General features: G+C 38.8%; 3 protein-coding genes across 3 annotated transcripts; 1 reads left to right on the top strand and 2 right to left on the bottom strand.

The window, feature by feature from the left end:
- Nucleotides 1-6,051: 6,051 nt before the first annotated feature.
- On the bottom strand, nt 6,052-8,401 carry LOC128734887 (ubiquitin-conjugating enzyme E2 L3). Its single transcript, XM_053829283.1, has 4 exons — nt 8,303-8,401; nt 7,983-8,078; nt 6,858-7,044; nt 6,052-6,793 (listed from the first exon to the last, which is right to left on the bottom strand). The coding sequence occupies exons 1-4, from the start codon at nt 8,327-8,329 to the stop codon at nt 6,642-6,644; spliced, it is 462 nt and encodes a 153-aa protein (XP_053685258.1). The 5' UTR covers nt 8,330-8,401; the 3' UTR covers nt 6,052-6,641.
- Nucleotides 8,402-11,548: 3,147 nt separating this feature from the next.
- LOC128735792 (DNA replication ATP-dependent helicase/nuclease DNA2) lies at nt 11,549-22,616 on the bottom strand (the record flags this gene model as incomplete). The annotated part of the gene is made up of 10 exons (XM_053830278.1): nt 11,549-11,854; nt 11,911-12,087; nt 12,144-12,582; nt 12,647-12,840; nt 12,899-13,572; nt 13,648-13,806; nt 14,120-14,750; nt 14,806-15,027; nt 15,084-15,233; nt 22,587-22,616. Coding segments are annotated over 10 exons (2,982 nt in total), but the record flags the coding sequence as incomplete, so codon positions are not given.
- A 1,578-nt stretch (nt 22,617-24,194) lies between these two features.
- Nucleotides 24,195-27,095, top strand: LOC128737474 (chorion transcription factor Cf2). The gene is made up of 9 exons (XM_053832115.1): nt 24,195-24,422; nt 24,480-24,701; nt 24,768-25,110; nt 25,168-25,515; nt 25,572-25,699; nt 25,757-25,846; nt 25,906-25,995; nt 26,449-26,589; nt 26,651-27,095. The coding sequence occupies exons 1-9, from the start codon at nt 24,291-24,293 to the stop codon at nt 26,714-26,716; spliced, it is 1,560 nt and encodes a 519-aa protein (XP_053688090.1). The 5' UTR covers nt 24,195-24,290; the 3' UTR covers nt 26,717-27,095.
- The last annotated feature ends 230 nt before the right edge of the window (nt 27,096-27,325 follow it).

The following is a 27,325-nucleotide window of genomic DNA, read 5'->3' as shown; positions in this document are numbered from 1 at the left end:
TATCTACAAGAAAGGTGATAAGCTGGATTGTGAGAACTACCGAGCCATCACTATCCTGAATGCCGCTTACAAAGTGCTGTCCCAAGTCCTCTTTCATCGACTATCGCCAATAGCCAATAGATTTGTGGGAAGTTACCAGGCCGGCTTCATGGAGGGTCGGTCTACAACAGACCAAATCTTCACCCTGCGGCAGATCCTCCAGAAGTGCCGCGAATTCCGAGTCCCCACGCACCACCTGTTCATCGATTTCAAAGCCGCATATGATAGCGTAAACCGACAAGAGCTATGGAAAATTTTGGACGAAAACGGCTTTCCGGGAAAGCTTACTAGACTTATCATGGCTACGATGGATGGGATCCAGTGCTGTGTGAGAATCTCGGGTGGATTGTCGGACCCATTCGAATCTCGCAGGGGACTTCGACAAGGAGATGGTCTTTCCTGCCTGCTATTCAACATTGCGCTTGAAGGTGTTATAAGGCGAGCGGCGATCGAAATGCGGGGCACGATTTTCAATAAATCCAGTCAATTTATCTGCTTTGCTGACGACGTGGATGCTGTCGGCAGAACATTTGAGGCGGTGGAAGATCAGTACACCAGACTGAAACGCGAAGCAGAGAAGATTGGATTGCAGATAAATACGTCTAAAACGAAGTATATGCTGGCGGGCGGGACCGAGCGCGACAGGGCTCGCTTGGGCAGCACCGTGGTAATCGACGGGGATGAGTTCGAGGTAGTCGACGAGTTCGTATACCTTTGCTCGCTGGCAACAGAGGACAACAATACCAGCCGTGAGATTAAAAGACGTATTATCAGCGGAAGTCGGGCCTACTACGGACTCCACAAATACTTGCGGTCGAACAATCTGAGCCCCCGTACAAAGTGCACATTGTATAAAACGCCAATTAGACCGGTTGTCCTCTACGGGCACGAAACCTGGACATTGCTAGAAGAGGACCTACGAGCACTCGGAGTTTTCGAACGGCGGGTGCTAAGAACCATCTTTGGCGGAGTGCAAGAGAACGGTGTATGGAGGCGAAGAATGAACCACGAGCTCGCGCGTCTCTACGGCGAACCAAGTATTCAGAAAGTGGTTAAAGCTGGACGGATACGTTGGGCAGGACATGTTGCTAGAATGCCGGACAACTATCCTGCAAAAATGGTTTTCGCATCAAATCCGGTAGGAACAAGACGAAGAGGGGCACAGCGAGCGAGGTGGCAAGACCAGGTGGAGCAAGATCTGGCGAGCACTGGGTGCCCGCGGAACTGGAGATCAGTTGCCATGGACCGAAACAGATGGAGAAATTATACTGCGCAGGCCTTGTCATAAGACGTTAGGCCAATTAAGTAAGTAAGTAAGTAAGCAATGCAATGCATTTTTTACACAATATTTTGTATGAATGGTCGACTGACATACGAAAATGTTTGCTTATTATCATGTACGTATTCGGGCTAGTCTCGACACGTGCAAGAGATAGGCACTGTCGACACAGAAACAGTACAGAGCGATGGTATTGGTTAGAGTCTGACATGGCATTGCATACTGGTAAATGTAAAGAAAAAATGTAACCGTTTCGGTCCCTGGTCTCCGTTTATTCGCTTGGAGCACCGTTGAATTGGGAAGAAAAAAATGAGTACGTAATGCCCTTTAACGTCGACTTCGGCGTTGCCGTTCCACAGAATCAAAGAGTGCGTTTCGGTTTGCTAGCAATGCCTACCGAAAACTAAACTCAAGCCTATATAAATCATATGTATTGAGAGTGCAATCTAACTTGAGGAGTAATCCAAAATGCTTCTGGAATTTTGTTTTACTCGAAGAGGAAAAACTCAGCCATTCCATCACTCCATGAACAATCGTCTTCGAAATCAGAAACCTGTGAGCAATTTGCTAGATTCTTTGCCTCTGTCTTTGCATCGTGCGTTGCCTCTGACCGAGAAGTTGAACAAGTAGTTACTGACTTACCTGCTAACATATTTGACTTAAATACGTTGGTCCTGACGGAATTCCTGCGCCTGTTTATCGTCGATGCGCTGCATCGCTTGCTACCCACTTAACGTGATATTCAATAGCTCTTTCGAACAGCGTAAATGGAAACAATCACTAATGTTTCCCGTGTACGAAAAACGTGATAGAAGAAACGTTCGCAATTATCGTGGAATTACCGATTTCTCGACAGCATCGAAATTATTCGAAATAATTGTTTCGCACAACATCCTTTCTAGCGTAAAATGATACATCTCTGCAGACCAACATGCATTCATGCCTGGCCGCTCGTTTACTACGAATTTATTAGATTTCACGTTTACTTGTTTTGCACATATTGAATCGAGACCTCAGGTTGACGTGATTTATACTGACTTCAAAGCAGCTTTTGACAGAATAGATCATCTCATAGTTTTACAAAAACTACCGTCGTATTGGGACCTCTGATAGCTTGGTTGAATGGCTTGACTGATATCTTAGGGATAGAACGCTACGTGTAAAAATGGGTGCATGTATTTCATTGTAATTTTTCGTAATTTGGTAACCTAAGTGGGGTACTCCAGGGGTGCAACTGCATACTGTGGTGAGATGTTTCGAAGGCTGCAATCATCTACAAAGATTACTAAATATTTCCGTTGATTGGTATAAACGCAATAAACTAACTGTAAGTGTACCAAAGTGTTCCGTCATAACATTTCACCGTATCGCACAACCAATAGTTTTCGACTATCATATTGAAGGTGTTAAGGACAAAAAACTCACCTTTACCAATCATCGGTCAGTTATCATCGCCAAAGCTAATAGACAGCTAATAGAAGTTTTTGTAACGATAATTGCCAAAGATTTTAAAGACCCTTACAGTCTCAAAGCTTTGTATTGCTCAGTAGCAGTGACGTAGCCAGGATTTTCGTTTGGGGGGGGGGGGGGGGGGGGGCAAGTCATTTTTTTATTAGAGAAGTTTTAAACTTCAGAGGTTCACTCGGCTCTGGACCTTTTGTTTAAGAAATATATTTAATGCTTATGTTACAGAATGTTCTTTCGAATTAATTAATTAATTTGTTTAACTAAGTATTCATGTAACACAAGTAACTTTCTAATGGTTTTCATAAGTTTGCGTACAATATGATTTCTGCTAATTAGTTTGCTGGTGAGAAGAATGTTTTACAGGATTTTTAAAACTTCATAACTTCTGGCACTATCGCATCGCTACTCTTCCCTCCGTAAGACGCTTCCATCAAGGGGCATACGCCGCACAAAGCTGACGATGTACAGAGCGCTAATCAGACCGATAATCCTATTCTTCAGCTGACGAATTTCTCGCCGGATCTCTTCGAGATCGGGAGCCGGCACGCTGTTGTCGTTTGTAGGCACTCCGAGGTTAACTTCCGTTGCGTCTCTTATTGCTATATCGCCGTTGAGGTGCTCATCGAAATACTGCTTTCACATGTCGAACACCTCGCGCTCGTTTGTGATTAGATCCCCTCCCTCGTCCCTACACATGTCAGGTTTAAGTGTGTAGCCCTTACGAGTTTGGTTCATCTCTTCGTAAAACGTGCACGCGTCATTAGCCCAGACTAGTTGTTCCAGCTCCTCACGATCTCTGTCCTCCTTCTGGTGCTTTTTCCTGCTCAGGATCATAGTCAAGTCATTCCGCGCTTGTCGATTCTTGACCAAACTCTCTCTCGTGGATATGATTAGATAGTTTTCCCAAGCTCTTTTTTCCTACAATTCTATCGCTTGTTGGCATTCCTCGTCAAACCAATCATTTCGTGCACTCGATGTTTCCACTTCTAGCACCGTGGTTGCCTCGTTGACCGGCCTCGTTGACGGTAGAGCGTATCATACTCCATCCGTTTTCGAGGGTTGAAGCATCTAGCTCCACAGAAGAAGGCAGAGCTTCTGTGCTCGGGAACTGCAAAGTTGATGCATCGCTGGCTGTGGTCGTTTGTGTTGGTGTGCAGGCTATGGGGCCCGATCACAGGTCTATACATTGCTTCCCTGCCGACCTGGGCGTTCATAGCCCCGATGACGATCTTGATGTCCTATCATGAGCAGCTGTCGTACGTTGCCTTCAGCTGCGCATAGAACGCTTCGTTCTCGTCGTCGAGTATAGCTTCGTGTACGTTAATGATAGTGTAATTGAAGAAACGGCCTTTTATCCTCAACACGCACATTCTTTCGTTGATCATTTTCCAGTCCATTATGCGATTCTGCATTTTGCCCAACACTACGAAGCCCGTTCCCAGCTCATTGGTCACTCCACCGCTCTGAAAAATTTGGGCTTTACTGCCACGGATGCTCCACACCTTCTCGCCTTTGCGTCATATCTCCGCTGCAGTGCCAGATGCCAAACTTTCGGGGTTCTAACTAATCGAGCAGCACCCTATCGCCACCAACGAAATTTAACGATCTGCAGTTCCAGGTACCAAATCTACATTCCATGCCCTTATTTCGTCGCCTTTGTCCATGCCGAATGTTCCAAGTAACGGAGAGCTACATAGTTGAGAATTTTCACAGACTATGAGAGATACGAAACTATGTTATATTGTTATTCAAAGGCGCACGTATCAAAAATATACTTGTGCTACAGTTTTAGCTTGGTGTATTGATATTTTGCATTGAAATTTTTTTTAAAAATGTAAGCCAAAACATTTCGGGGGGGGGGGGGGGGCAAGGCCCCCAGGGCACCCCCCTGGCTACGTGGCTGCTCAGTGGCACGACCTGTTCTGGAAAACGCAGCTCTAGTTTGGCTGACATGGGATCTAAGAATTGAAAGAATCCAAAAACGATTCATCCGCGTTGCTCTGCGCAACTTGTCTTGACGTGACCCTCTGAATCTCCCGCCTTACCGTAAACTGATCAACATTGACGCTTCAACTAGACGCCGGAAAACTCAGTCAGTAACATTTATTACCAAGTTCCTGAATAATGAGGTTGACTGTCTAATTACTAATTAAACTTTTACTAGTTAAACTAATTCTTGTCAAGCAGAAAAAACCCACCCCAACAAACTTGACAAGAATTAGTTTAATATGTTTTTGCCCTGATGAAGAGGAAATAAAGTCCTTGAAACGTTGGCCTAGACAGCAAATAAACTAGTTTACTAGTAACCCGATGACCAAAACGCTATCACTAAAACCAAAATTTTTACTTCAACATCCAGAGTTCCACAAATAAGCCATCTAGGTTCTTTAATATTGCTGTTGTACCTCTTAACATGACATGAAAAACGATAAAAAATTGGACTATGTATTTCCTACCTTGCGTTCGTCCTGATAATCATTCTTGCATGTAAATCAAGACTTCAGCTGCGTTTGAGTGTACTTTCATGAAAAATTAGTCATAATCATAGCTTGATCGTTTTTTCGATGTTGCCCGTTAGGGAGTTAAGGACAAAATATCGTTATGTTACGTCTACCTATGGATATTGAGTCAGTGGTAAGGAAATATAATTAAATTCCATTTACGACGTAAATTAGCGAATAATAATAAGTTAAACTCAATATTGTACTATGAGATGTCAAGTTATCGATAGTAGAATTTAGAAGATGAGAAATTTTGTGCCTGGGGCCCAAAGGAAAAGATATAATGGCCAAGGATATTATTCGTGTGGGCTTTTCCCTGCTCCAGGAATCAAATAAGCGAATCAAAGTCCTCATTCGAAATTTTTAATGCCCATAAGCCCATTACAAGTTATTTTTTGGGCACTTTGCTCCCTCAAAGCAGAAAGCATAAGTGTCGAAAAAGGAGTCTTCCAAAACATATTATTTTACTGCTATGTTAATACTATAGGTGACGGCATCTGGATTTGTTTTCCAACTTTAAATGTTTGTTAAATGTTGTCATACATTATGTTCATTTTAGGGTAATTTGTCACTACGTAACTACGGAAAATTGCTAAGATGAATAAACCATATGCCTTTTGATATTCTGTAGCTTAGCGATGGTTTGATGCCTGAAAGTGGATGCTTATTCATCATTGTTCCATGCTAATCAATTTAACTCGTAAGAGAAGCTCTAGAAGCCCGAGATCCGAGAATGAATGTTAATACATAGTCGCGTTTCAACATTTGTTAATTCGCTTTTATTGAACATATCTTTGTCTAATTATAGTTAGAACGCAGTTTGCTGTCACAGACGTGTTACATAGTACATATTGTTTAGATCTAAATTAAATGCATTACACACTTTCTTTCTCTTCAATCCAATGCGGTTTTTATGTTGTTACATTAGTTATAATGCATGTTGCTTTTAGTTATTTCATTCACTTTGTTTGTTAAAGCATGTTGCACATATGATATATGGATTCGATTTCTATGAAAGGAAAAAGCGGTTCAAAGCTCAACAACAACTCGCTTAATCTGGCAAAGCTAAGGAACGATTTTGAAATGATTCGGCGCACTCGCAAAACGACAATAGATGTTATGAATATGAAAACATTATTTTCCTTAGCAAAAAATAAAAGAAATTTCTTGAACTATTAATTTTTATTATAATTAGATGTGTATTCCGCGTTTGATTTGCAACTTCAGCTTTGATTTAAATTAGGATTTAAAAAAGGAAAAAAATACTAGATGAATTTAAGTTTACACATTTTCATGTGTTTTGTTGTGATTTGGGTTTGTTTGCAGGGCGCTGAGAAGACATATGCACGTTTGACTTATTCCGGTCGCTTTTCACTATGCTTCCGTGTGTATTCTTCAGCATTCTTTGTGAATTTTTTACGATCTTTCAGATACTCTTCGGCTAAATCTGCTCTCAGGGGGTGCTCCGGCTCGGGATCATTGACAAGTGCTATGAGAGCTTGTATAACTGTAATTCAATCATGGATAACTGATAAGCTTAAAAAAACAAATGGTTGACGCCATTTTCTTACCTTGATCAGTCTTGGTGGCTGGTTTCCAGTTTTCCGCGCTAATAATAGGCAGACACACCTGACCTTTCTCGTCAATATTCGGGTGATAAATTTTTGTTTTAAACGAGATTTTTGGCGGCTTGAACGGGTATTCTGCTGGAAACGTTATTTCGATTCTGAATGCGCCTTTATTATATGGAGCATTCTCCTATTGGCGAAAATACAAAATTTAAGTGAAACATGCAACGAATGTTTAAATACTTCTATTTGTCGGTTTTAAAGTGAAATGTAATTATTTATTTTTGTGACTTTTGCAACTGATATTGCGGATAAAATTGGCAATTACTTGGTAAGCCTTCTCATATTTGCTATTTTGACTAAAACGCATACTTTCTGGTTTACTCTTGTTTTGAAATACATCAGAATATCTTTTTACGTCCATTCATTTTACGTGATTTCGTTCTACGTTAGCCTTTTTACGTCCGAAATTTGAATTGACGAAATCTAGTTTTACGTCCGAAATTTGAATTAATGTCCTCTTTTTTACGACGCCCCCCTAAAGATGGACGTAAAACTAGATTCGAGATAAAACAAGACGTAAAACAAGATCTCGAAAATTTAAAATATTCCGAATAAAGAAACAATGAAACGGGAGCATACAACATTAGCTTAGGTTCGTTTAGCGAAAGTGCATATACCCAAGTTCACAAGCGTTAGTGACGACCAAGTATTATTTGATAATTAGGTGTATGGTAACTGTCTACAAAGAATAGTAAAAATAATATGAACTGTAAACTGCAGTTGACTTTAACCGAAATGCAGCAAATCGCCTGACCTGACATTGACATACCAAAATAGCTTAACCTTCAACTTTCACGCAATCATTAGATGTTACCGGTAGTTCAGATACGTACTACAAGAAAAGTTTTCCCTCTAGTAATGGGATTAAAATCATCATTTTCGCAACCAACCTATTGGTATTGTGTCACTGTCATTCGCAAAGGTTTCCTAACAAAAGACGAATAGCAGGAATGAATTGTACTATCTTTTTTCTTTTTTCGCTATTTTGTCGCCTATAGATATCAGTTTGATAAAAGAATTGCTAACAAGTACAAAAAAAGCGCTATGGTGATTTGAATTACTCACCGGAACAATTAATCCAGACCACAATAAAAGGTTTCCCTCATCCACAACAATGTCCCTGAAAGATTTGAGACCAGATGCACGTATGTCGGTCAGCTCCTGTAATTTATAACAAAAAAAAACTAGTAACTTGCAGCATGAAACGTTAAAATTGTTTTTGGCTTAAGGATTCTTGGTGACTAACTTATGATGCTAAATTTGACGTGATGTAAAAGAAACGTAATCAACAGGTTCAAGGGCTTTAAAGTGTTTAGTTTGGATTAATATTTTTGGAATTACTACGTTAGATATGTGTAAATTTAAACAATTTTTCGGGAAATTACCTTTTGGAGTCTTCTTGTAGCTGCCATTTTGGACGTAACTCGAGCAAAAAAACTATTTTTGATTTTGACGTTTACGAGTGACTGTCATTATGCAAAAGAATGGCACGGCAAAGTAGAGTCATGCAAAGCGCGCCGAAATAATATCGGACTCCGACTTTTCGCCGAATGGTATGGAGGTGATTCACGGAGTTTCGCAAATCGATTTTAATTTGTCATTTTTGATTTAGCTGAAACTTTGCATAGTTTTTATGTTTAAGAAAATATTTATGTCATTTCACCATATCAGTTGATTTTTTAAGATCTAAAATACGATACGATATCTTCAGCAAAGTTCCCAGGTAATCAATAAGCATTTCCAATGCAATTTAAATGCAAGCCAATAAGCATTTAAGTTGCTTTAAATGCTATTTTGGCAAAATATGCGGCTACTTTACTGCTAGTCCTCTTATAGTGCTGACAATGCTTATTTGCAGCTAGTTACCAACAAGAAGAATTTAAATAGAATTGTGGATGCAAATTTACAACAGTTATGCAGTCAAAAGGCTGATAAACAGCAACCTGCAGTATAAAACGCCAAGGATGCTAATAAACGATTGATTTACTGCTTATACTAATGCTTATTGGTTACCTGGGTTGTACAGTCTTATAATTCTCATCTTTAGAAAAAGTTAAAAAAATAAAAAAAAAGTTAAATAGAATTTGAAAAAAAAATCGCTTCTTTAGATATTTAACTTTTTAGTTTTATTTTCTTTTTCTTTCAGCAAAAAAAATACGTGCGAAAAGAAAATGTGCGATGTATTTAGAAAATGTCAAAAATGCTGTTCAAATATTGTCAATTGCAAGGAAAATTGTACCATCCAAAGTGCGATATCGTTCATAAAAGTGCTATTTTGCATTAAATCGTTTCGGTATGTTCGGCGCACTTATTGCTTGGAAGATAACGAAAAAGTGCGCCGAAGATACCGAAACGATTTAATGCAAAATAGCACTTTTATGAGCGATATCGCACTTTGGATGGTACAATTTTCCTTGCAATTGACAATATTACGAACACATATTATGCGGTCAGCCATTATGGCTCACAAAAAGCTGGATACACGCTTGTTTCGTGTTCGCTAGTGTGGGTGTTGGAGCTGTAAGGCTGTGAACCATTTCGCGAAATTTTTAACTTTTTGGTTAAAATTTGACAGTTCGATGGTTTTTCGAAAATAACCCTGCTCGGGAGTATGGTTAGTTTTGACCGTTTTGACCAAGGTTTTGACAGTTCAATGGTTCGCTTCAGAGCCAATGAGATATGCACAGGTGAGGAAGAGAGCTTCGACGTGTTTCACTGATTTTTCGTTGGATTTTTTTGCATTGGTATGGATGGTTATCGCCATAATAAATTTGTTCAAACAACCTGGGTTGAAATGAGATGAATTTTATCTATCAAATAAAAGCAAATGAACATCAAAAATTCATCCAGTTTTAACTCGGACAGAATAAACAATATTTTCATCCTCACCTTATATGCTCTCATTGAGCAAAAAAAACTATCAATCCGTCAAAAATGAAATGGTTCGCATTCTGAACTGATTTTAACCACTCAAGGAGAAATAACCATCGAACTGTCAAATTTTAACCAAAAAGTTAAAAATTTCGCGAAATGGTTCACAGCCTAAGAAAGCTTAGAGTGACTATATATAGAGTGGCGACAATGTCAAAATTGGAATGATAATTATCTGTCAGTGTCATCCCAATCGAGCAGATGATCTATCCAACGCGTATGCAGGAAAGAGAAAGAAAAACCGCATTGCATACATTTGGGATGACTTGTCGCCACTCTGTATATAGTCACTCTAGGTAAAACTAAAGGAATGTACGGAAAGAAAACGTGCGATGTATTAGGGAAATGTTAAAAATGCTGTTCAAATGAAGATAGAATTAACAAAAGGGCGAATGTCGCAAGCGTGAACAAACCGAGTGAGAGTTGATTTTCCTATGCTGGTCCAGCAAAAAATAACTCTCACTCGTTTTGTTTACATTTGCGACATTCGCCCTTTTGTTAATTCTATCTAGAAATATTACGAAGACGTCCGCCATTATGGCTCGGTTTCGACCAATCAGTTTTTCGGCGATTTTAGCAGAGTGCCTGTTGATTTTATGGTTTTAATCACCCCATCGGCAGACAACCATGTTTTCGCCGCCAACATCTCGTGTGTGCGAAAATGAGATAGCATGTCAGCACTGCGTTTCACTCAACTGCGAGCAGTCTGATTTGGGCCCGCTGTCAAATTTTGAGCCCCGAACATGCTGTCGCTGACGTTTACTGCAGCTCGATATGGAGATGTCGATGGGGTGGTTTTAATCGTTCTAATTCAGGGGCTTGCGATGGGTGCCATGTTTTTGTTGCCAACATCTCAGCACATCTCGACAAAGGTTGGCAGCAAATCTATCTGTCAGACGGGCGCTATTTCTTGCATTTTTTGAAATAGCGCCCTTCGTTAAGTGGACTGTCAAACACCGTTCGTTAAGATACGGATAGCACCCCGCTGTTCTAATTTATACCAGCTCCAAGGCCTCCAACTGTCAATTTTTATACGCGTAGCGCACATGGTATAGTGTTTATTCCGTTTATTCGTATTCATTTATTCCATTTATTCATAGAACTAGGTATCAATCACAGTGTTTTAATCAAAATGGAATCAAATACTGCACCTGATATATCTGGCGTGTTAGGGTTTATTAACAGTGGTTTCAAAGACACTAAAGAAAATATCCAAGAGAAGAAAATCGTTAAAAATAATAGCAAGGAAAAGCCCGTAAAACCTGAGCATTCAATTCCTCGAGGCATGCCTAAATCTGGTCGTATTTGGAAAACACAGAAGGAAAAGTAAGGTGAACCAATTGAAACAAAGCAAAAATTTATGTTCTATTTTTTGTTAGATTTTCTTCTGTAAAGAAATCAGTTCGTGGAAGGAGTATGGCAAAACACTTAGCTTATCGAGAAGAAATAAAGCATATAAAGGAACTATCCCGTTCCATCAAAGAAGAACGCAAACAGCAAAATGAAGAAAAGAAGCAACGACGAGACGAGAACAAGCAACGTCGGTTAGAAAATGAGCGAAAATCTGAAATAGTTCAAATTATAAAAAATCCAGCAAAACTGAAACGAATGCGGAAAAAACAATTGAGACAGATTGAGAAAAGGGATTTAGATAAAATAAAGGTAGTTTAAACGGAAAGTGTAAACTCAACAGTGTACGTTTATTGATTTTCGCAATCATGTAAGGCATCTAACGTGTTAAAAACTGCACTCCATTCGAAGCCAAATAATCTGTTTTGAAGCGTGATTTTACCTGCAGGCGAAACACACTCAATAAGATTTTTAAATGGTGTGTACTTCTCAAGACTTTGATTGTCTCCGATGATGATGAGTTTTTTCTTGGCACGCGTTATTGCTACCGTAAGCCTTCGAGTATCTTGCAGTATTTCATATTCATTCGAAGTATCTCCTTCGTAAGAAGATGGAAGCTCCGGGTTGTTTGATTTCGTGCAGGAGTATAGTATAATCTGAAAAATCGCATCGTTTTGAATACTTTTCAGATTTTAAACATTTTGAAAATTACATCTTTATCCTTTCCTTGGTACTGATCTACAGTATTAACTTCAATATCAATATTTGCGCACGAAGCATCCTTATCATTGGCATACAGCTTCTCCATTAATTGAAGATAGAATCGTAGAAGTTCGACTTGAGCTCTGAATGGAGTAATGATACCTATAGAACTACTCTCAACTCCACACTGTAAAGAAAAAAAGTCTAGAGTATATCCAATCAAGTGTGGATTATCAGTTCAACCTCAAGCAGTGCCATAATTGTATAGAAAACAATTGCAGCTTCACAATAGTTTTCGTAGATAGTTTTAGGCTGTACTGTCACATCATCTTCAATGTTTCCCGCTGTGTAAGAATATTCTCTTTTTCTACCTGCGTCGTACGCTAAACTACTGTTATACGTATTGAGCGTATTTATAAACACAACTGATAGTTCCAACTGGGAAGCGGTCGTACGTAAAAGCCATTTCTCCAGCTTGTGTTTTTGATGCATTATATGAATTTGTGGTAGCTTTATGGTGGCATTTGCTACTGCTTCGTTCGCGCACATGAGTTTTCCCTTGTAAGAAAAATCGTTCGCTAGTTTAGTGATGGTTTTGTTCATGCGATATTGAGTTGGAAGCACACAGCACGATTGCTCAGAATCCAGTCGTAAGAAAAGACTCTCATCGGCACCAAGATCCCTGGGTAATTATTAGGTTGGAAGATATATTACTCTGAATGTTGCCTATCACGTGCAAAACTTACTTAGCTTTACGAGACCTTATCACTGGTGGCAACTGGTCGGGATCTCCAATGAGGACGAATTTATCGGATGATAGCAGAGGTCTGATGACTGCGCTTTGGAATACCTGCGTTGCTTCATCAACGATACAGAAATCGAACTTGCGTTGGACCAACAGCGTATGAGCTGATCCCAGACATGTTACCCCAACGATTTGCTAGCAGAAATGATTTTAAGAATTATAGTTTTTAAGACCTATTTCATGCAATACCTACAAATGAGTTATATACGGCTGCAAGTTCCTCTGGAGTAGAACAATCCTCTGTCAGTGTAGCCTCTGAATAGTTCTTTAGACTCGGGTCAATTCTCGAAGCCGCTCCAAGCCTCAGAAATTTAAGATCATGTAGCAGTAGTCGTTTTAGAACATTATCTACAGCGGAATGTGTGTTGCTAGTGATTAGTACGGTTTTATTTAGAGCTATAAGCAAACGAACAAGAGCGACAACAGTTTTAGTTTTTCCAGTGCCTGGGAGGCCTTTGAATAGGCAATAGCTTTTGGTGCCAATTGCGGTTAGAACTGCTATCTTCTGATGCTTATTGAGATCTCGTAAAATTTCCTTTGCTGCGACGGCAACAGTCGTTGGTACGGTTCGTGTGAAAGCTGGTTTCTCTCGGTCAATTATAATTTTTCTAAGATTAGATGATCTATCTGTATCATCCAGTAATACACCTATATTGGTCAAATTAAATGTGATGCTTGATTGCGATTCGTACTTATCCAAATGAAATAGTTCATCTGAGTAGTTCTGACTTAGATCTCTTTCTAAAGACATTGTGATTTCCCGTTTGCCAACACCAACGACTCGTCCTGCTGCGACGGCTATTCTTTTGGAAGTACTGCAGATAAGGTATTCGTTAATTTCGAAGTACTGAGATAATTGGTTAAAGACTAAAAATTTGATTGTAGGTCAATTTAATAAAATAGAAAATGACAAATGCAAAAACTTACGCTGTGGCTGAGAACCGCATACAACGTCGTTTGAAGTGGAATTTAACGTGAAGGTATGAAAACATTCATCGCCAGTTCTGAAAACTCGTCCAACCAGTTTTAAATTACTGACAGCACGTCCCATCTTCTGGCGCACTTCCGGGCTTTTCGTCCACAGATGCTTTACATGAAAACCTGCAAAAGAGAATAAAATAAACATGTCGCCATTTGTTCAAAATAAGTTTAATCCTCTACTGCACATAACTTAAATTCGATTTGGTAAGACCCATGAGCAGAGCCAATTATTGATTAGCAGATTTGAATCTAATAATATCTGAAAAACCAGAATTTCTTTGGACTCTATCAAAAAAATGGAAATTTCCGAATTATAATTATTCTAAGAGTACGTCATATTTTCATCTTGTATCACGTATTTTATCTTACTCTCAAGAAAAATATAGCAATCCTATCCACCACTCCCTATTACGATGGGACAAAGTTTACTTACCTCTTTTCGCTTCTTCGTTCTCCAAAAAAATTAGACCAGCCCATTGAATAAAATAATCAATGTGATTATTGCTTAGGTGCCTTAAGGCCTCATTAGCAATTAAACTGATGCTGTGGCCATCATGGAACACCCTGTTTTCGTATTTTAGATAGCTGGTGCATATCACATTATACGGGCAGCGCGAACAAACGTGCTGGTTATTGAGCGGTTCCGGTAATTGTAGAGTATCTTTGAAAAGGTCGAAACTATCACGGTCTACATTCGTTAAAGTGCGTGACATATAGTGAGCCACTTCATTTCGTAGCATGATAAGATCACGCCTAATGTTCCGATTACTAGCTACAGGTTCACATTTTCCTTCACGAAGGTACAAGAGAATACCTTTTTGTACTTTGTGCCCTACGAGGTTCATCATCATTTCGTACAAAGCAATCTGACCTTTATGTTCGGCAGAAAAACTAGCCCGACCTGTTTTTAACTCTAGCGGCATTATTTGGCGTTGTTCGTTTGGCCCGTAACTTGCCTCTACAGTCACATCAATTTTTCCTTTTAATCCCAATTGATGGCACCAGATGTTTTCTTCAATATCCCTTATAGCATAGATTTGTAAGTTCGATTTTGTACTGGATCTCTGCAAATGGAACAGTTTAATTTCTTTTGGAAAAATCCTCTGTTTCTAGTAATACCTGATGACTGATATGATTTTTGACAAACTCATAAATTTTAGGATAGAACTTTTCGATTTCATTCGATGCTTCAGTTCCAGTCATGTTACATGCGTAAAGTGTAGACACCATTTCTTTTGAATTGATATACTCTCGTCCCATTTTAATAACGTCATTTAACGTGGACAAATTATCCCGCAGTGCTTTTTGTAATAGAGCATGCACAATTGTTCCGACTGTCATCTGGAATCAGGCACATAATTTACCCACTTTGAAACCAAACATCAAATCATACTTACAATTGTACTATCTGCTTCTATACCACGAAAGCGTTCTTGAAGCACACCGCGTCGCTGACAATACAATGCTCCCACCACGGACGTTCCGGAAACTAGGTGGTCTGGGTCTGTAACAATCATTCCATCATGGTTGTCGATCCGATACGAATGGTTACCGGCATCGTAAGGTCCATATAATGAAACAGTATCGTCCTCCTGAATGTGCAGTGAGGTCCAAGGCGCTTCCAACATAGTCTTAGCTCGCAGACTGTTGACTTTATCTTCGACCACAAGTACTATTGATCGGTCGAGGTTCTGCTTCGATACTACTTTACATCGTTTCCAATTGCTAAGATCAAGTGTGTATTGCTGAAAAGTAATTTTGGAAAAAAAATATTGGGAAAAACCTCTTTTACATAGTCATAATTTGGTAGTTTAACAATGCATACTTTATAATCTAATGCGTAAGATAAAACTTAAAGGAATAAGTGGACAAAAGAGAGAATGAGCGGAGATTGAGAGAGATGGAGGGAAGGAGGCAGAGAGAGAGAGAGGTCCGTTTTTCAAAAAATTGACCGCTAAATCAGGCAAATATGGGTGCAAAATATTCTAACAAGAAATAATAAAGAGTCAATGTTTAAACAAACCACAACAAAAGCGTACACTTAAATCAAGCTGCTTTTTATTCGAAGGATACGTACCGCGTAAATCAAAACGATGTACAAGCGGATAAGAAGCCGGAATTTCCAAAACTACTGTATACCTAATGATTTAGTTGCTGCGCTTGAATAGGATTATATTTATTGAAACTAGCTTAAAATACTTTTAATATATTCCTAGAAATAAAAAAAGGGCTGGTTCCGCCAATGTGCAAAATCCTTTTAATAATCTGGTTCCCCTGGGTTTCCCCAACCATAATGAGTAAACTACAACTCAAGATGATCCCAAGGCTATTAACACGATAGTCTAATGTATCCAATAATCAACCTACACACTTAACAAAAAGCACCGAATCCGGTAAAATTTTACCGAAATCTAAACAGCTGAACGTTCGGTAAAAATTTCGATGGTGCCAATCGACGTTTACAGATCATTAATAATGTTTGGTGCAATAAAAAATTTTACCGAACGTTCTGCTGTTTAGATTTCGGTAAAATTTTACCGAACCGATTAAGTGTGTATATACTTTGAAAACCATTATTTTCGCGTTCAAGGTAAAAGGTATAAACCCAAAATAAAAATCGAAATCGTTTTAAGCGTAGACTGGCACTATTAACGCGGTGTCAGGCGGCCTATCCCTACATAAAATGTAATTTGCGCCACAATGCCAGCTTCCATGGTAACACCTTAGCTACGAAGTCAATCAAACAAATCCAATAGCATGAGAGTAATAATTTTGTTAGCAAAGGTTTCTCTGTTTATAAATTGAACCACTAGCTGTATCGTAAACTTCTACAGAATAATTAATTACTATGTAACTACGGAGCTGGTAAATCATCTAATTTGTAGTGCTGAAAATGGGTAACTGCTGCAAGGGATGTTTGGCACGGTCAAAATCAGAAGAGTAAAAGTTTTATATATTTGCATGAACTTGGTATAACTTTGGTTTGTTCACAGTAACGCCCTGCTATTGCTAATTGTGGGTTTACAAAATACTGGTAAAACTGAAATAGCTCATAAAATAAGCCATCTTGTTAGAAATGATTATCTTCAAACAAAAGGATGCAGAGTATTCAACACCAGCATAGGTAAGGATGATACGTTACTTGAAAGTGCAATGTTCTGATATGTAATTCATGAGATACGAAGTCCTAAAGCTATAATTCAGGAGCAAATAACGCTACTATCGTGAATTTTTTATGACTGAATTATTGTGAATTGGCAAACAATAAAAAAAATTGGCAAATTTTTCATCAGGTAGAACATTCGATATGGTGAGCAAGTAGATACAGACAATACAGGAACTGCCAATGCTTTCAGAAAAATGCACAGTAAGTTGCGGTTTATGGGCCGTCGGCATTGTTAATGCGTTAATGTTACCAATGAGCCCGCTGTCTGTTCATGATTACGGATTTTTACCCCAAAATGCAAGCGAGTCTGGCCAATATGTGATTTCAAGAGGGTGGTGCTACTTGCCACATAGAACGCGAAACAATGGATTTATCTCTCGTGTCGGCTTGTGTGTGTGGCCAATTTACAATGTAAATTGGTGGTCTATAGATCATGCGATTCGGCACCTGCAGATTAGTTTTGTGGCGTTACGTAAATTCTTTTGTCTATATCAATAAACTAACAAGGATTGTCAGTTTGACACCTTGGAAGAAATTATTACATATGAACATGGGTCGTCGGTTAGCGTAGTGGCGATCAACATTTGCATGAAATCTTTAAAAAGTAAATGGAAGGCTCCAATTTATTTTTTCGGTTTTTCTATTGTTCCAGAGGGGAGCAGCGTTCAGATAACGGAAATCGGAGGTGCACCCGAATTCGTAGACATTTGGAAATATTATTTTCTCGATGTTAGTATTATTATTTTTTGTAAGCAAAAAATACACGTTTCATTTCATATTGCAGATGCATGGAATTATTTTTGTAATTGATGCAACCAGCATCGATAACATTTGCCAGTCGTATAAGGTGTTTAAAACTTTGATGGCGCATGACTTTTTAATTGGAAAACCATTCCTCATTATTGCAAATAAACAGGATTTGCCTGGTTCCGTAGACTGCATAGATATTTGTGATTATTTGGACGTAGAATTTTTAGCCAATAAATATCGAAATCCTTGTATGATAGAAGCTTGTGGTAATTGGGATAGCTCGAGTAATGAGTATGATGGCCTTCTTTTCGGAATTACTTGGCTGATAAAAACTATTCAACTGAATAAGCAATTTTTGGAAAATAGAATAAATTTTCATCGTGTCATGCTAGAGGAAAGTCATAAGCTTTTTGAACGTCACCGTCCATACACTGGAGTTCGACGGAAGGTATTAAATATTTTAGTAATAATTTCATCAATCTACTATGATAACATTTCAGAGGTCTAGGTTTAGCATACGTAGTAAAAGGCCGAAGACAGCACCGTCTGCATATCCAACTTGGATTAATACAAACATCTCCGAACATCTATCGGAGCACAGTAGTCTCGTATACGTTAAGAACGAAAAAATGTCTGCCACAGATGTTAAACCCCCAGAACCCATTGGAAGTCTGAACCAAAATGCAATACCAGCAGAAATAAAAGTTGAAGAGCAATGTAACGAAACTAAGGATATCATATCAATTAAGGATGAAAAAAGTATAAAACCATGCAATGTTAGGTTTAATGAAAGCGAAGCATATTTATTTTATATTTACAGGCAATCGAAATGTAATGGTTTTGAATGGTCAAAATAACGAAGACTTGACAGTAGAGGATTTATCACTACATAGCGTTAGTACTAATAAAACTATCAATGGGGTGGGGTGAAAAAACTAAGGTGCCAAACTGTATGTTAAACCAAAATATATGTTTTCACTAATAGAGTCGCTTTTCACAAATAACAGTTGTGAAAAAACACATGTGACGTCTACTTAAATAAATGAAAGAAGATATTGGACTCTAATGTGACGAATCCATGGCTACGTCGCTGTCAGCTTTCGAAACAGTGGTTTTTTAAGTCTTTAAACTTAACCACTTTTGCAACTACAACTTCGCAATGCACTGTAAACAAAAGCTGCAAGTGGTTTTTTGATAAGAGATAATATGTTGAACGATGTTTCAGCCTAGGTCGTGCTGCGCTCAATTTACCTATCTTGTGACAGTGTATGCATAGATACCGAGGAGATGAAAGATGAAATTTGTCCTGATAAGTTAATAACCACTAATGGTCCGAGATTTGTCTTCCTATTGGTTCATTTGTGGTTGTTTGTGTTGGAAAATTGATGACGGATGCGCGGTTGAGGACCGGTGTTAGACAAGGCTGACGAGATCTCCACATCTTCACTATACCACATTTTACAACTCAAGTAGTAAAAAATGTCCAGAGCAAAGCACATTTATAAATTCGATCTATCATCTTTCCTTTCATAATCATCGTCATTTTTTTTTTTTTTTTCATGTGTGGACTCATTACTGCGACCAGTATAGTTGATCTATTGTAATATCGCCCGGGTGTTTGCTGTATGACCTGCACTGCATTTCTTTTTGCTATAATCGCTATTGAGTGAGCGATATGCTTATTAAATTTTATGCGTGCTTGCGTGTATTGGGGTTTACCCTTCCTTCAAAGCTTAATCTACTTTACCCACTTATTCCTCGCTGCCAGCACTATCCCATATTATAGCCGTCCCTGGCGAGGACTCATTCGTACCTCTGACCAGTACACTTAACTATAGGAGGGACATTTGCACTGTTAAGAGGCTTCAGAGGGTAAATATAGAATTCAGCACGAAGGAAGGGTAAATGGAGGGGCCTGAGAATAAACCCATGCTAAAGTCACTTGACATCGAGAATGGCTTGATTCTACTAAGATTCGAACCCACGACCACTCGCTTGTCAAAGCAGACTCGGTAACCTTGCGGCTACGGAGCCCCCCAATTCAGCTTTCCCTCCTTTTTTGGAGGGTAGCAGCAGCGGACTGTAGCAGCAAGAAGCGTGCAATAAAAAGGTTAACAATTAAATTATATCTGCTTTGGCATGTTCCATATTGTTCTTTTGCCTTTTGCCCGAAACTGCAAAACTGATGAACCACTTTTCTCCCACCATGTCACATTTGACATAAAGAGAATCGAGCGAAAAATGAAGACTGGTTCCCGCTTACGAAAAAGTCGGATGCCTGGCAGAAATCGAACAGAACCAGCATCAAAAAGTTAACCCCAGGGTAAGTCGCTTAGAGCACTCTATGAACCTTATTCGTGCCAATTTTGTTTATTGCGTATGGTTTATTGTGCGGGCAAAGCGAGGGCAACGTGCTGATCACGTTAAACTTGATGTGTTAATTTGTTCAGTTTGACAATGTCTAAAATTGACGGAGCTGTCAGATTACAAAATTTTAGTTTGGATACATCACTTGGGTCACAGTGTGCAACAAATTGTGCAATAAATGTACCGCAATTTTGATCAACGAGGTAAACTGTGTAAGACATAGTTCCCTACAGTCGGTGCTTTGCATACAATGTTCACAGCGGCTTTCCGGTGGTTAACCCTATTTTTTCAATTTATTGTGAATTATCATCGTCATCGTCATCATTATAATAAAAATATAACATTCCGGCCTTTGGAGAGAGATCTCAGAATCAGTTCGTGGAGTCTGCGCAGGGCCGGAACGCCTCTACCTGCGGGCATAGGCGTGTCGGCTATGTTTGGGTCTCTACTTGTGTTTTAGTGGGACATATTGTCTGTCTCGTCAGGAAAAACTGATGTTTGAGGTCTCCCTGACATTTTGTTTATGACATCACAAAAGGGCCTGGTGCAGAGTTTTATACGTTATTAGGCGACCAGCTGGATAACGCGAAAAAGAGGGAAAAAAAGAAGATAATCCTCAATATGTTGAACGATGTTCCAGTAAATAAGTTGCGCAGATAATGGTCTATTCGTTGTTCAGCCTAACGATTTATTTTCTTGTTTTCAAGGAAATCGTAGTTCAGAATTAAGTATCTATCACTAAAACCAAAGCTAAATGCTATGGTCTTGTACCGCTTCTCTATTATCAAGCTACTTCATCACTACGCCCGGGATGTTATGGACCATACTGTGTAAGTCATGTCGAGCATCGCTTCGCTCGGCTGCTGGTCTATTTTGCTTTTACAGTACTCGATTATGACAAATAATTTAACTGAGTTAACCGCTTAGCGAATAAAAATGATTTACTCGCCCTATATTCGTTTTTGTCAAAAATATTTGGTTCATTACAAGTGTTCATTATTAGTTCGAATTTGTTATTTCAATAGCCTTTGGATAGCAAGGGCAAAATATTTCTAAAGGCTTTGTTACACCTTTGTTATCTCCAAATCCATATAAGCCATATGCAAACGAGAATAACCATCAGTCAATAAACCATTAGTAAGCACATATCCCCGGGCATTATCACTTGTATAACGCGAAGAGTGGTAAATCGAATAAAATCAGTGATCGAAGTTTTCGAAAGACGAGTGCTAAGAGCGATCTACGGCGGCGTATGGAGGCGAAGCATGAACCTTGAACTCGCGTAGCTCTATGGCGTATTCAGTATTCAAAAGGTAGGTAAAGCTGGACGGATACGATGAGGAAGGCATTAAACAAAAATGCCGGACAACTATCCTGCAAAGATGGGGTTTGCTTCAAATTCAATAGAAACAAGATGACCGCGCAGGGAGCAAGATGGTTAGACAAGGTGGAGCGAGATCTGGCGCAGAGTACGCGGTGTCCAGGGAATTGGAGAGAGATAGCCCACAACCGAGTAAATTGGAGACACTTTGATAGTTTGATTATAAGGATTTGTCTTAGGACGGCAAGCTAACTAAATAAATGTAAATGAAAATTATTTTAAGATTATTATTATTGTTGCATAGAAGGCTGATAAGCTTACTACTATTACGAAAATAATAATTATTGCTGCCCACGGAAAACCAGAGCAACTGAAGAGCCATAAACGTATTATTTTTCGGATATCTAAGAATTCAGACATTCACTCATAGAGTACATCAATTACATTATTATGAGTGATGTACTTACTGTAAAATTTAAATAGAACCAGTTGTAAACAATAGACTAAGCAGCCGATAAATGTTTGACTGCTCTGGAATACGTAAATGAAATCTATACCTCAGCATCTTTTATAGCCTCCAGGTCAAATCCAAACGCATCACTGTCGTCTTCATCGAAAAAACTATCCAGGTTTTCCATTAGAACCTCATTAGTCTGTTGAGCAATTTTCTCCGAGCTTTGACAATTATTGGTCGAATTTAGTTCCATTGCAAGTTTCACTTTTTTCAGTGCCGGTTGTACATTTATCACCTCATCACACTCGTTTTCCACATCAGAAGAAGATGAAATTGCATTATTGCGTTTAGAATTATCGGCTTTATTCATTATTCAACAGTAATACTTAGGAGTTAGGACACTTCATTAAAATTATCCGCAGGTTTCAAATAATGTTCTCGCAGGATCTATTTTGGTGCTTTTTTGGCGCCATTCCCATTAAAAATATTTCCTATCAGAAGGATCACAAGATAAACAAAAGTAGTGATGCCAGATATCCCGCATTTTGCACCTTACTGGACACCGCAGTCTAAAAGTGCGACTGGCACAAAAAGTGCGATACTGCGAATGCTGTGAGTGAGAAAGAGAAAGAGTGACAACTGCAATGTTGCTGTTTTCTTTTGTCATATACATTGGCATTATAGAAAATAATCTGGATTAATCCAGGTACAGCTGCAAAGCACAATATTTAAAAAATTATTAACTGTTCGAAAACTCAAAATAGATTGCTCGAGATTCAAATTAGAGAACAGACGTGCAAGGTAGAAATACTCAGAGGTGAGAGATACGCGGAAGCAGTCATCTTGGGAGCCAATCGAGCAGCGAGAATTGTCAAAAGGGAGCCAATCGAACACGCATACTGTTCGCTTAAATGTTTGATTAACAAGTATTAACACCTTGAATATTATACTCCAACACAGTGTGTATAAAGCTTTGCAATGCATTTTACACTGATTATTGCTGATTGCAAGGAAAATTGTACCATCCAAAGTGCGATATCGCTCATAAAACTGCTATTTTGCATTAAATCGTTTCGGTATCTTCGGCGCACTTTTTCGTTATACTCCAAGCAATAAGTGCGCCGAAGAGACCGAAACGATTTAATGCAAAATAGCACTTTTAGGAGCGATATCGCACTTTGGATGGTACAATTTTCCTTGCAATTGACAATATATTGAAAGATATATCGCTCTATTATGCAAAATTGAATGTAAACAAAATAGAAGCGGATCATATTGAAAACAATCAAGTCACTGCTACAGCGTTTTGCTCCGCAGAAAGTGCTGGCAGTTTTTGTTCACTGATGCCAAATCGTTGGCTTTAGTTTCCGCGTATCTCTTACTGTGAGTATTTCTAGTGCAAGCTATATCCCGCTGAGGCGCGTCTGGCAGAAATCGAACAAAAATCTGGCAGCAAAAAACTTTCTGCCAGACGTTTTGCCGGATTTCTGGCCGCCGTCACACATGAAAACTAGCAGAAACGACACATTCGAATCGGGCAGAAATTTTGCCTTACGGTTTTCTGCTGGATTTCTGTTCGATTTCTGCCAGAGGTTTCGAATAAAAACTTTTGTACCGATTCAGCTTTCCCTCCTTTTTTGGAGGGTAGCAGCAGCGGACTGTAGCAGCAAGAAGCGTGCAATAAAAAGGTTAACAATTAAATTATATCTGCTTTGGCATGTTCCATATTGTTCTTTTGCCTTTTGCCTGAAACTGCAAAACTGATGAACCACTTTTCTCCCACCATGTCACATTTGACATAAAGAGAATCGAGCGAAAAATGAAGACTGGTTCCCGCTTACGAAAAAGTCGGATGCCTGGCAGAAATCGAACAGAACCAGCATCAAAAAGTTAACCCCAGGGTAAGTCGCTTACAACACTCTATGAACCTTATTCGTGCCAATTTTGTTTATTGCGTATGGTTTATTGTGCGGGCAAAGCGAGGGCAACGTGCTGATCACGTTAAACTTGATGTGTTTATTTGTTCAGTTTGACAATGTCTAAAATTGACAGAGCTGTCAGATTACAAAATTTTAGTTTGGATACGTCACTTGGGTCACAGTGTGCAACAAATTGTGCAATAAATGTACCGCAATTTTGATCAACGAGGTAAACTGTGTAAGACATAGTTCCCTACAGTCGGTGCTTTGCATACAATGTTCACAGCGGCTTTCCGGTGATTAACCCTATTTTTTCAATTTATTGTGAATTTTTCAACTGGCCGAAAAAATCATCGCGATACTATACGTTTCGAACATTGCGTATAATACCGCTTTTGATTTGTCGCTAGACGCCATATTTGTGTTGATTGTTGTGCATAAAAGTTGTTTACATTTAAAAAATCGTGAAAGTTGTGTAAAACACTTTATTTTATTTATTACAATATATTGGTTCGCATTGGGAAAATATTAACGAATACATAAAGTTTTTCGGTAATAAGATATACTGGTTTTGAACTAACAAATATACGGTGTGCAGAAGTTCGAAAAGGAAACTGGATTTTTACAATGGAGCTGAATTTGATGAAAAACCTTGAGTTAGATAAAATTTGTCGAATATGTTTAGCAGTAAAGAAAGAGATGCGGCCGCTGTTTGGGGAAATGGTAGCGGAAATGCTGATGGAAATAGCTAAGATACAGGTACGACTGTTTCGGATTCGGATCCCGGCTGTTTCTGACTATTCTTTTTTTCCATAGATTGAGCAAATGGATGGGTGGCCAGACAAAATTTGTATTCAGTGCATCCATCAAGTCAGTCGGTGCCATGCTTTTAAAACACGAGTGGAGAAGTCGGACAGTACCTTGCGGCAGTACATTAAGGGAATAACCGTGGTCGTTGAGGAGCACATGCCGAAAGAGCTACCAATTGATATTTCCAGGTCTCAACTTGCAACGCAAAAGATGCCACAAATCCAACCCGTAAGCTATTTTGTTACATCTAAGTATGTATTTGCCAAACTATATTTCTACTTACTGACAAATTAGATTCAGGAGATTCACATTCAACGAACGGATATTCCATCGATTGCTGAAGCTGCTGCTCCTACAATGATATTGACAAATGCACAACTACTTAACGCCGGGGCTCAGATTATAAATGCAGGTCATTTGTTAACTACTGCCGCCGGTCAACAAATTATACAGGCACCTCAGTATCATGCAGCACAGATTGGACAGTTCATCCAAGGGCCAAACAATACCATTCAGATGATAACACATGGAGCAGCGCATCCAGCTCCATTGTTGCAAATTCAGCGATCGGATGATCGGTGTGAAATAATTGTGCAACCAGAAATGCCAGACCAGCAGTTTTACGACGACAGCAATGGTTAGTACAGATTAGTTATCAGAGCTTTAAACATTGTAACAATTATATCAATTGCAGTTATCTCTGTAAATCCGATGCAATCCGTCCCTATGATGGTAGCGGCTCCTCCACCAGCAGCGATTCATCATCATCATTTGGCCCATACTTTTCAGCAACAGCAGCAGCAGCAGCATCTGCAACAACAGATGCAACAACATCAACTTGAAGAAGAGCTGCCGGAAGATGAAGTCGAAGAATTGCACATTAAAGATGGACAGGAATCCGAATATGGCGAACAAGGGGATAGTCAGATCGATAACGATGAAATGATAGAGGAAGATATACAAGAGGAAGAAGACGTTGAAGCAGAACAGGAGGAATTCTTTATTACCGACTGTGAAACGGATGATGAAGAGAAGCAATTAGGTGGTAGTTCCCAGAGATACATTCATTACCAAATCTATAATTTTATTGTTTTATAGCTGAGTTTATGACCCATCAGACCTCTTGTCCTAGTCCTGGGCGATATATATGCAATTTGTGCCGGAAAGAATTCAATCAGCCAAAGTGTCTGCGAACGCATATGTCTTCCCATTCCAACTGGTTAAAGGTATGCCGAGTCCAGCTTAAATAATTTTGTTTTATCTCTTATAATACTGTGTTGTAGGCAAACTGTAAAAAACAGCCTGAATGCGAGATTTGTCACAAGAGTTTTCGAGGACCAGGAATGCTACGGATGCACATGAAAACGCATGAAGTAAGTAATGCGTTTGTCTCGTATTATACGTTTTTCATTTCGTTTCTTCATATTTACAGAAAGCCGACAAACTACCCACATGCTCAATTTGTCAAAAAGAATTTAAATCTAAATCTATTTTATATCGACACAGGCAAACGCATTTTGAGGTAAAATTAATTGTGTTCAGGGATGGCACAATCACTTTGACTCAATTCACATTCATTTCACAGTACCGTCTCAGTCATGCAGAATTTGAAAAGTTATATATGGAACGTTTGAAGCATTAGTTATTATCTACAACTTTTCTGAATAAAGTATTGCTGTATCTTTTGTATTTACGGTGCTCCAATGCTAGTACCTCTTTAGTGACTAAGTGAACGTTCATTTAGTCATTGACGAGTTACTAGCACTGTAGCGCCGTAACTACAAAAGATAGCATAACTTTATTCAGCAAAATTGTAGATAATAACTAATTCTACAAATGTCCCATACACACCTTTGTCAAGTTTTGCTTGGCTAAGTCGGTACTGTCAAATGAATGTGCATTGAGTCAAAGTGATCGTGCCATCCCTGATTGTGTTTAATGCTCTCTATAACTATTACGGGATTATATCTTTCAGAAAAATTTTGCATGTTCAATGTGTGAGAAACGATTCAGTTCAAATTATCAGTTGAACATCCACATGCAGCGACATAAAAAACAAAAACCGCATAAATGCCCTCACTGCGACAAGTCCTTTTATAATACGTCCGATTTGAAGGTTAGCTCATCTATTATAGAAAATAAATATTTTACATGTTTTACCTCTTTTTCTTCTTTAGGTTCACGTCAATCAGCATCTTGGTATTAAGGTGATCCAGATTAAAAAGGTTGCTACAACTAGCTAATCAAAGTATTTGTAACAACTCTGTACCTAAACAAACCAACCAATCAGTAGTTTTCACCAAAATAATGGTAAAAGAATCTTCTTTTCTTTCTGGCAAAGCAGCTTTCCCTGCGTATAACGGTATTCCCTGGAGTCGTAGAAGGTTGCAAGGGAAACTTTAGTAAATGATGAAAATTTATGTACGTTCAGGGTTAAGCTGACGTACAAATAGTTTGTATATAGTTTACTTTCGCTTAACAAACCTACGCTTCCCAAAAGCAACAGATTTTATTTAGATTAACAACAATCGCTTGTGCAATGCTTTAGTTAGGTTAGTAGTTCGGTACTCGCTGGATTCAAGTGCACAATGTATTTTCGATTCCAGACTATACTTTTTCTCCCTTGCAATATACGTGAACATAACGAGTTTAGCGAACGAAGTTTTGTACTTCTAGTATTTATTTTTTATTTATAAACTTGTTTTCTATCTAAGTGCTTGAATAAAACTAATAGAAATATAGAAACAACGTTTATTTTGCCAAGAGATTCCGGTGAGTTTCGTGAATGTATCTTTTACCGGATTTTTTTTAAATAAGCTTCTGAAGTCTAAAGGAAATTGGTCATCTTATCA

This window comes from Sabethes cyaneus, chromosome 2 (assembly GCF_943734655.1).
Source record: "Sabethes cyaneus chromosome 2, idSabCyanKW18_F2, whole genome shotgun sequence".
NCBI classification, from domain to species: domain Eukaryota; kingdom Metazoa; phylum Arthropoda; class Insecta; order Diptera; family Culicidae; genus Sabethes; species Sabethes cyaneus.
Note: the sequence above shows the minus strand (reverse complement) of the source record. Positions and strands in the feature narration are given on the sequence as shown.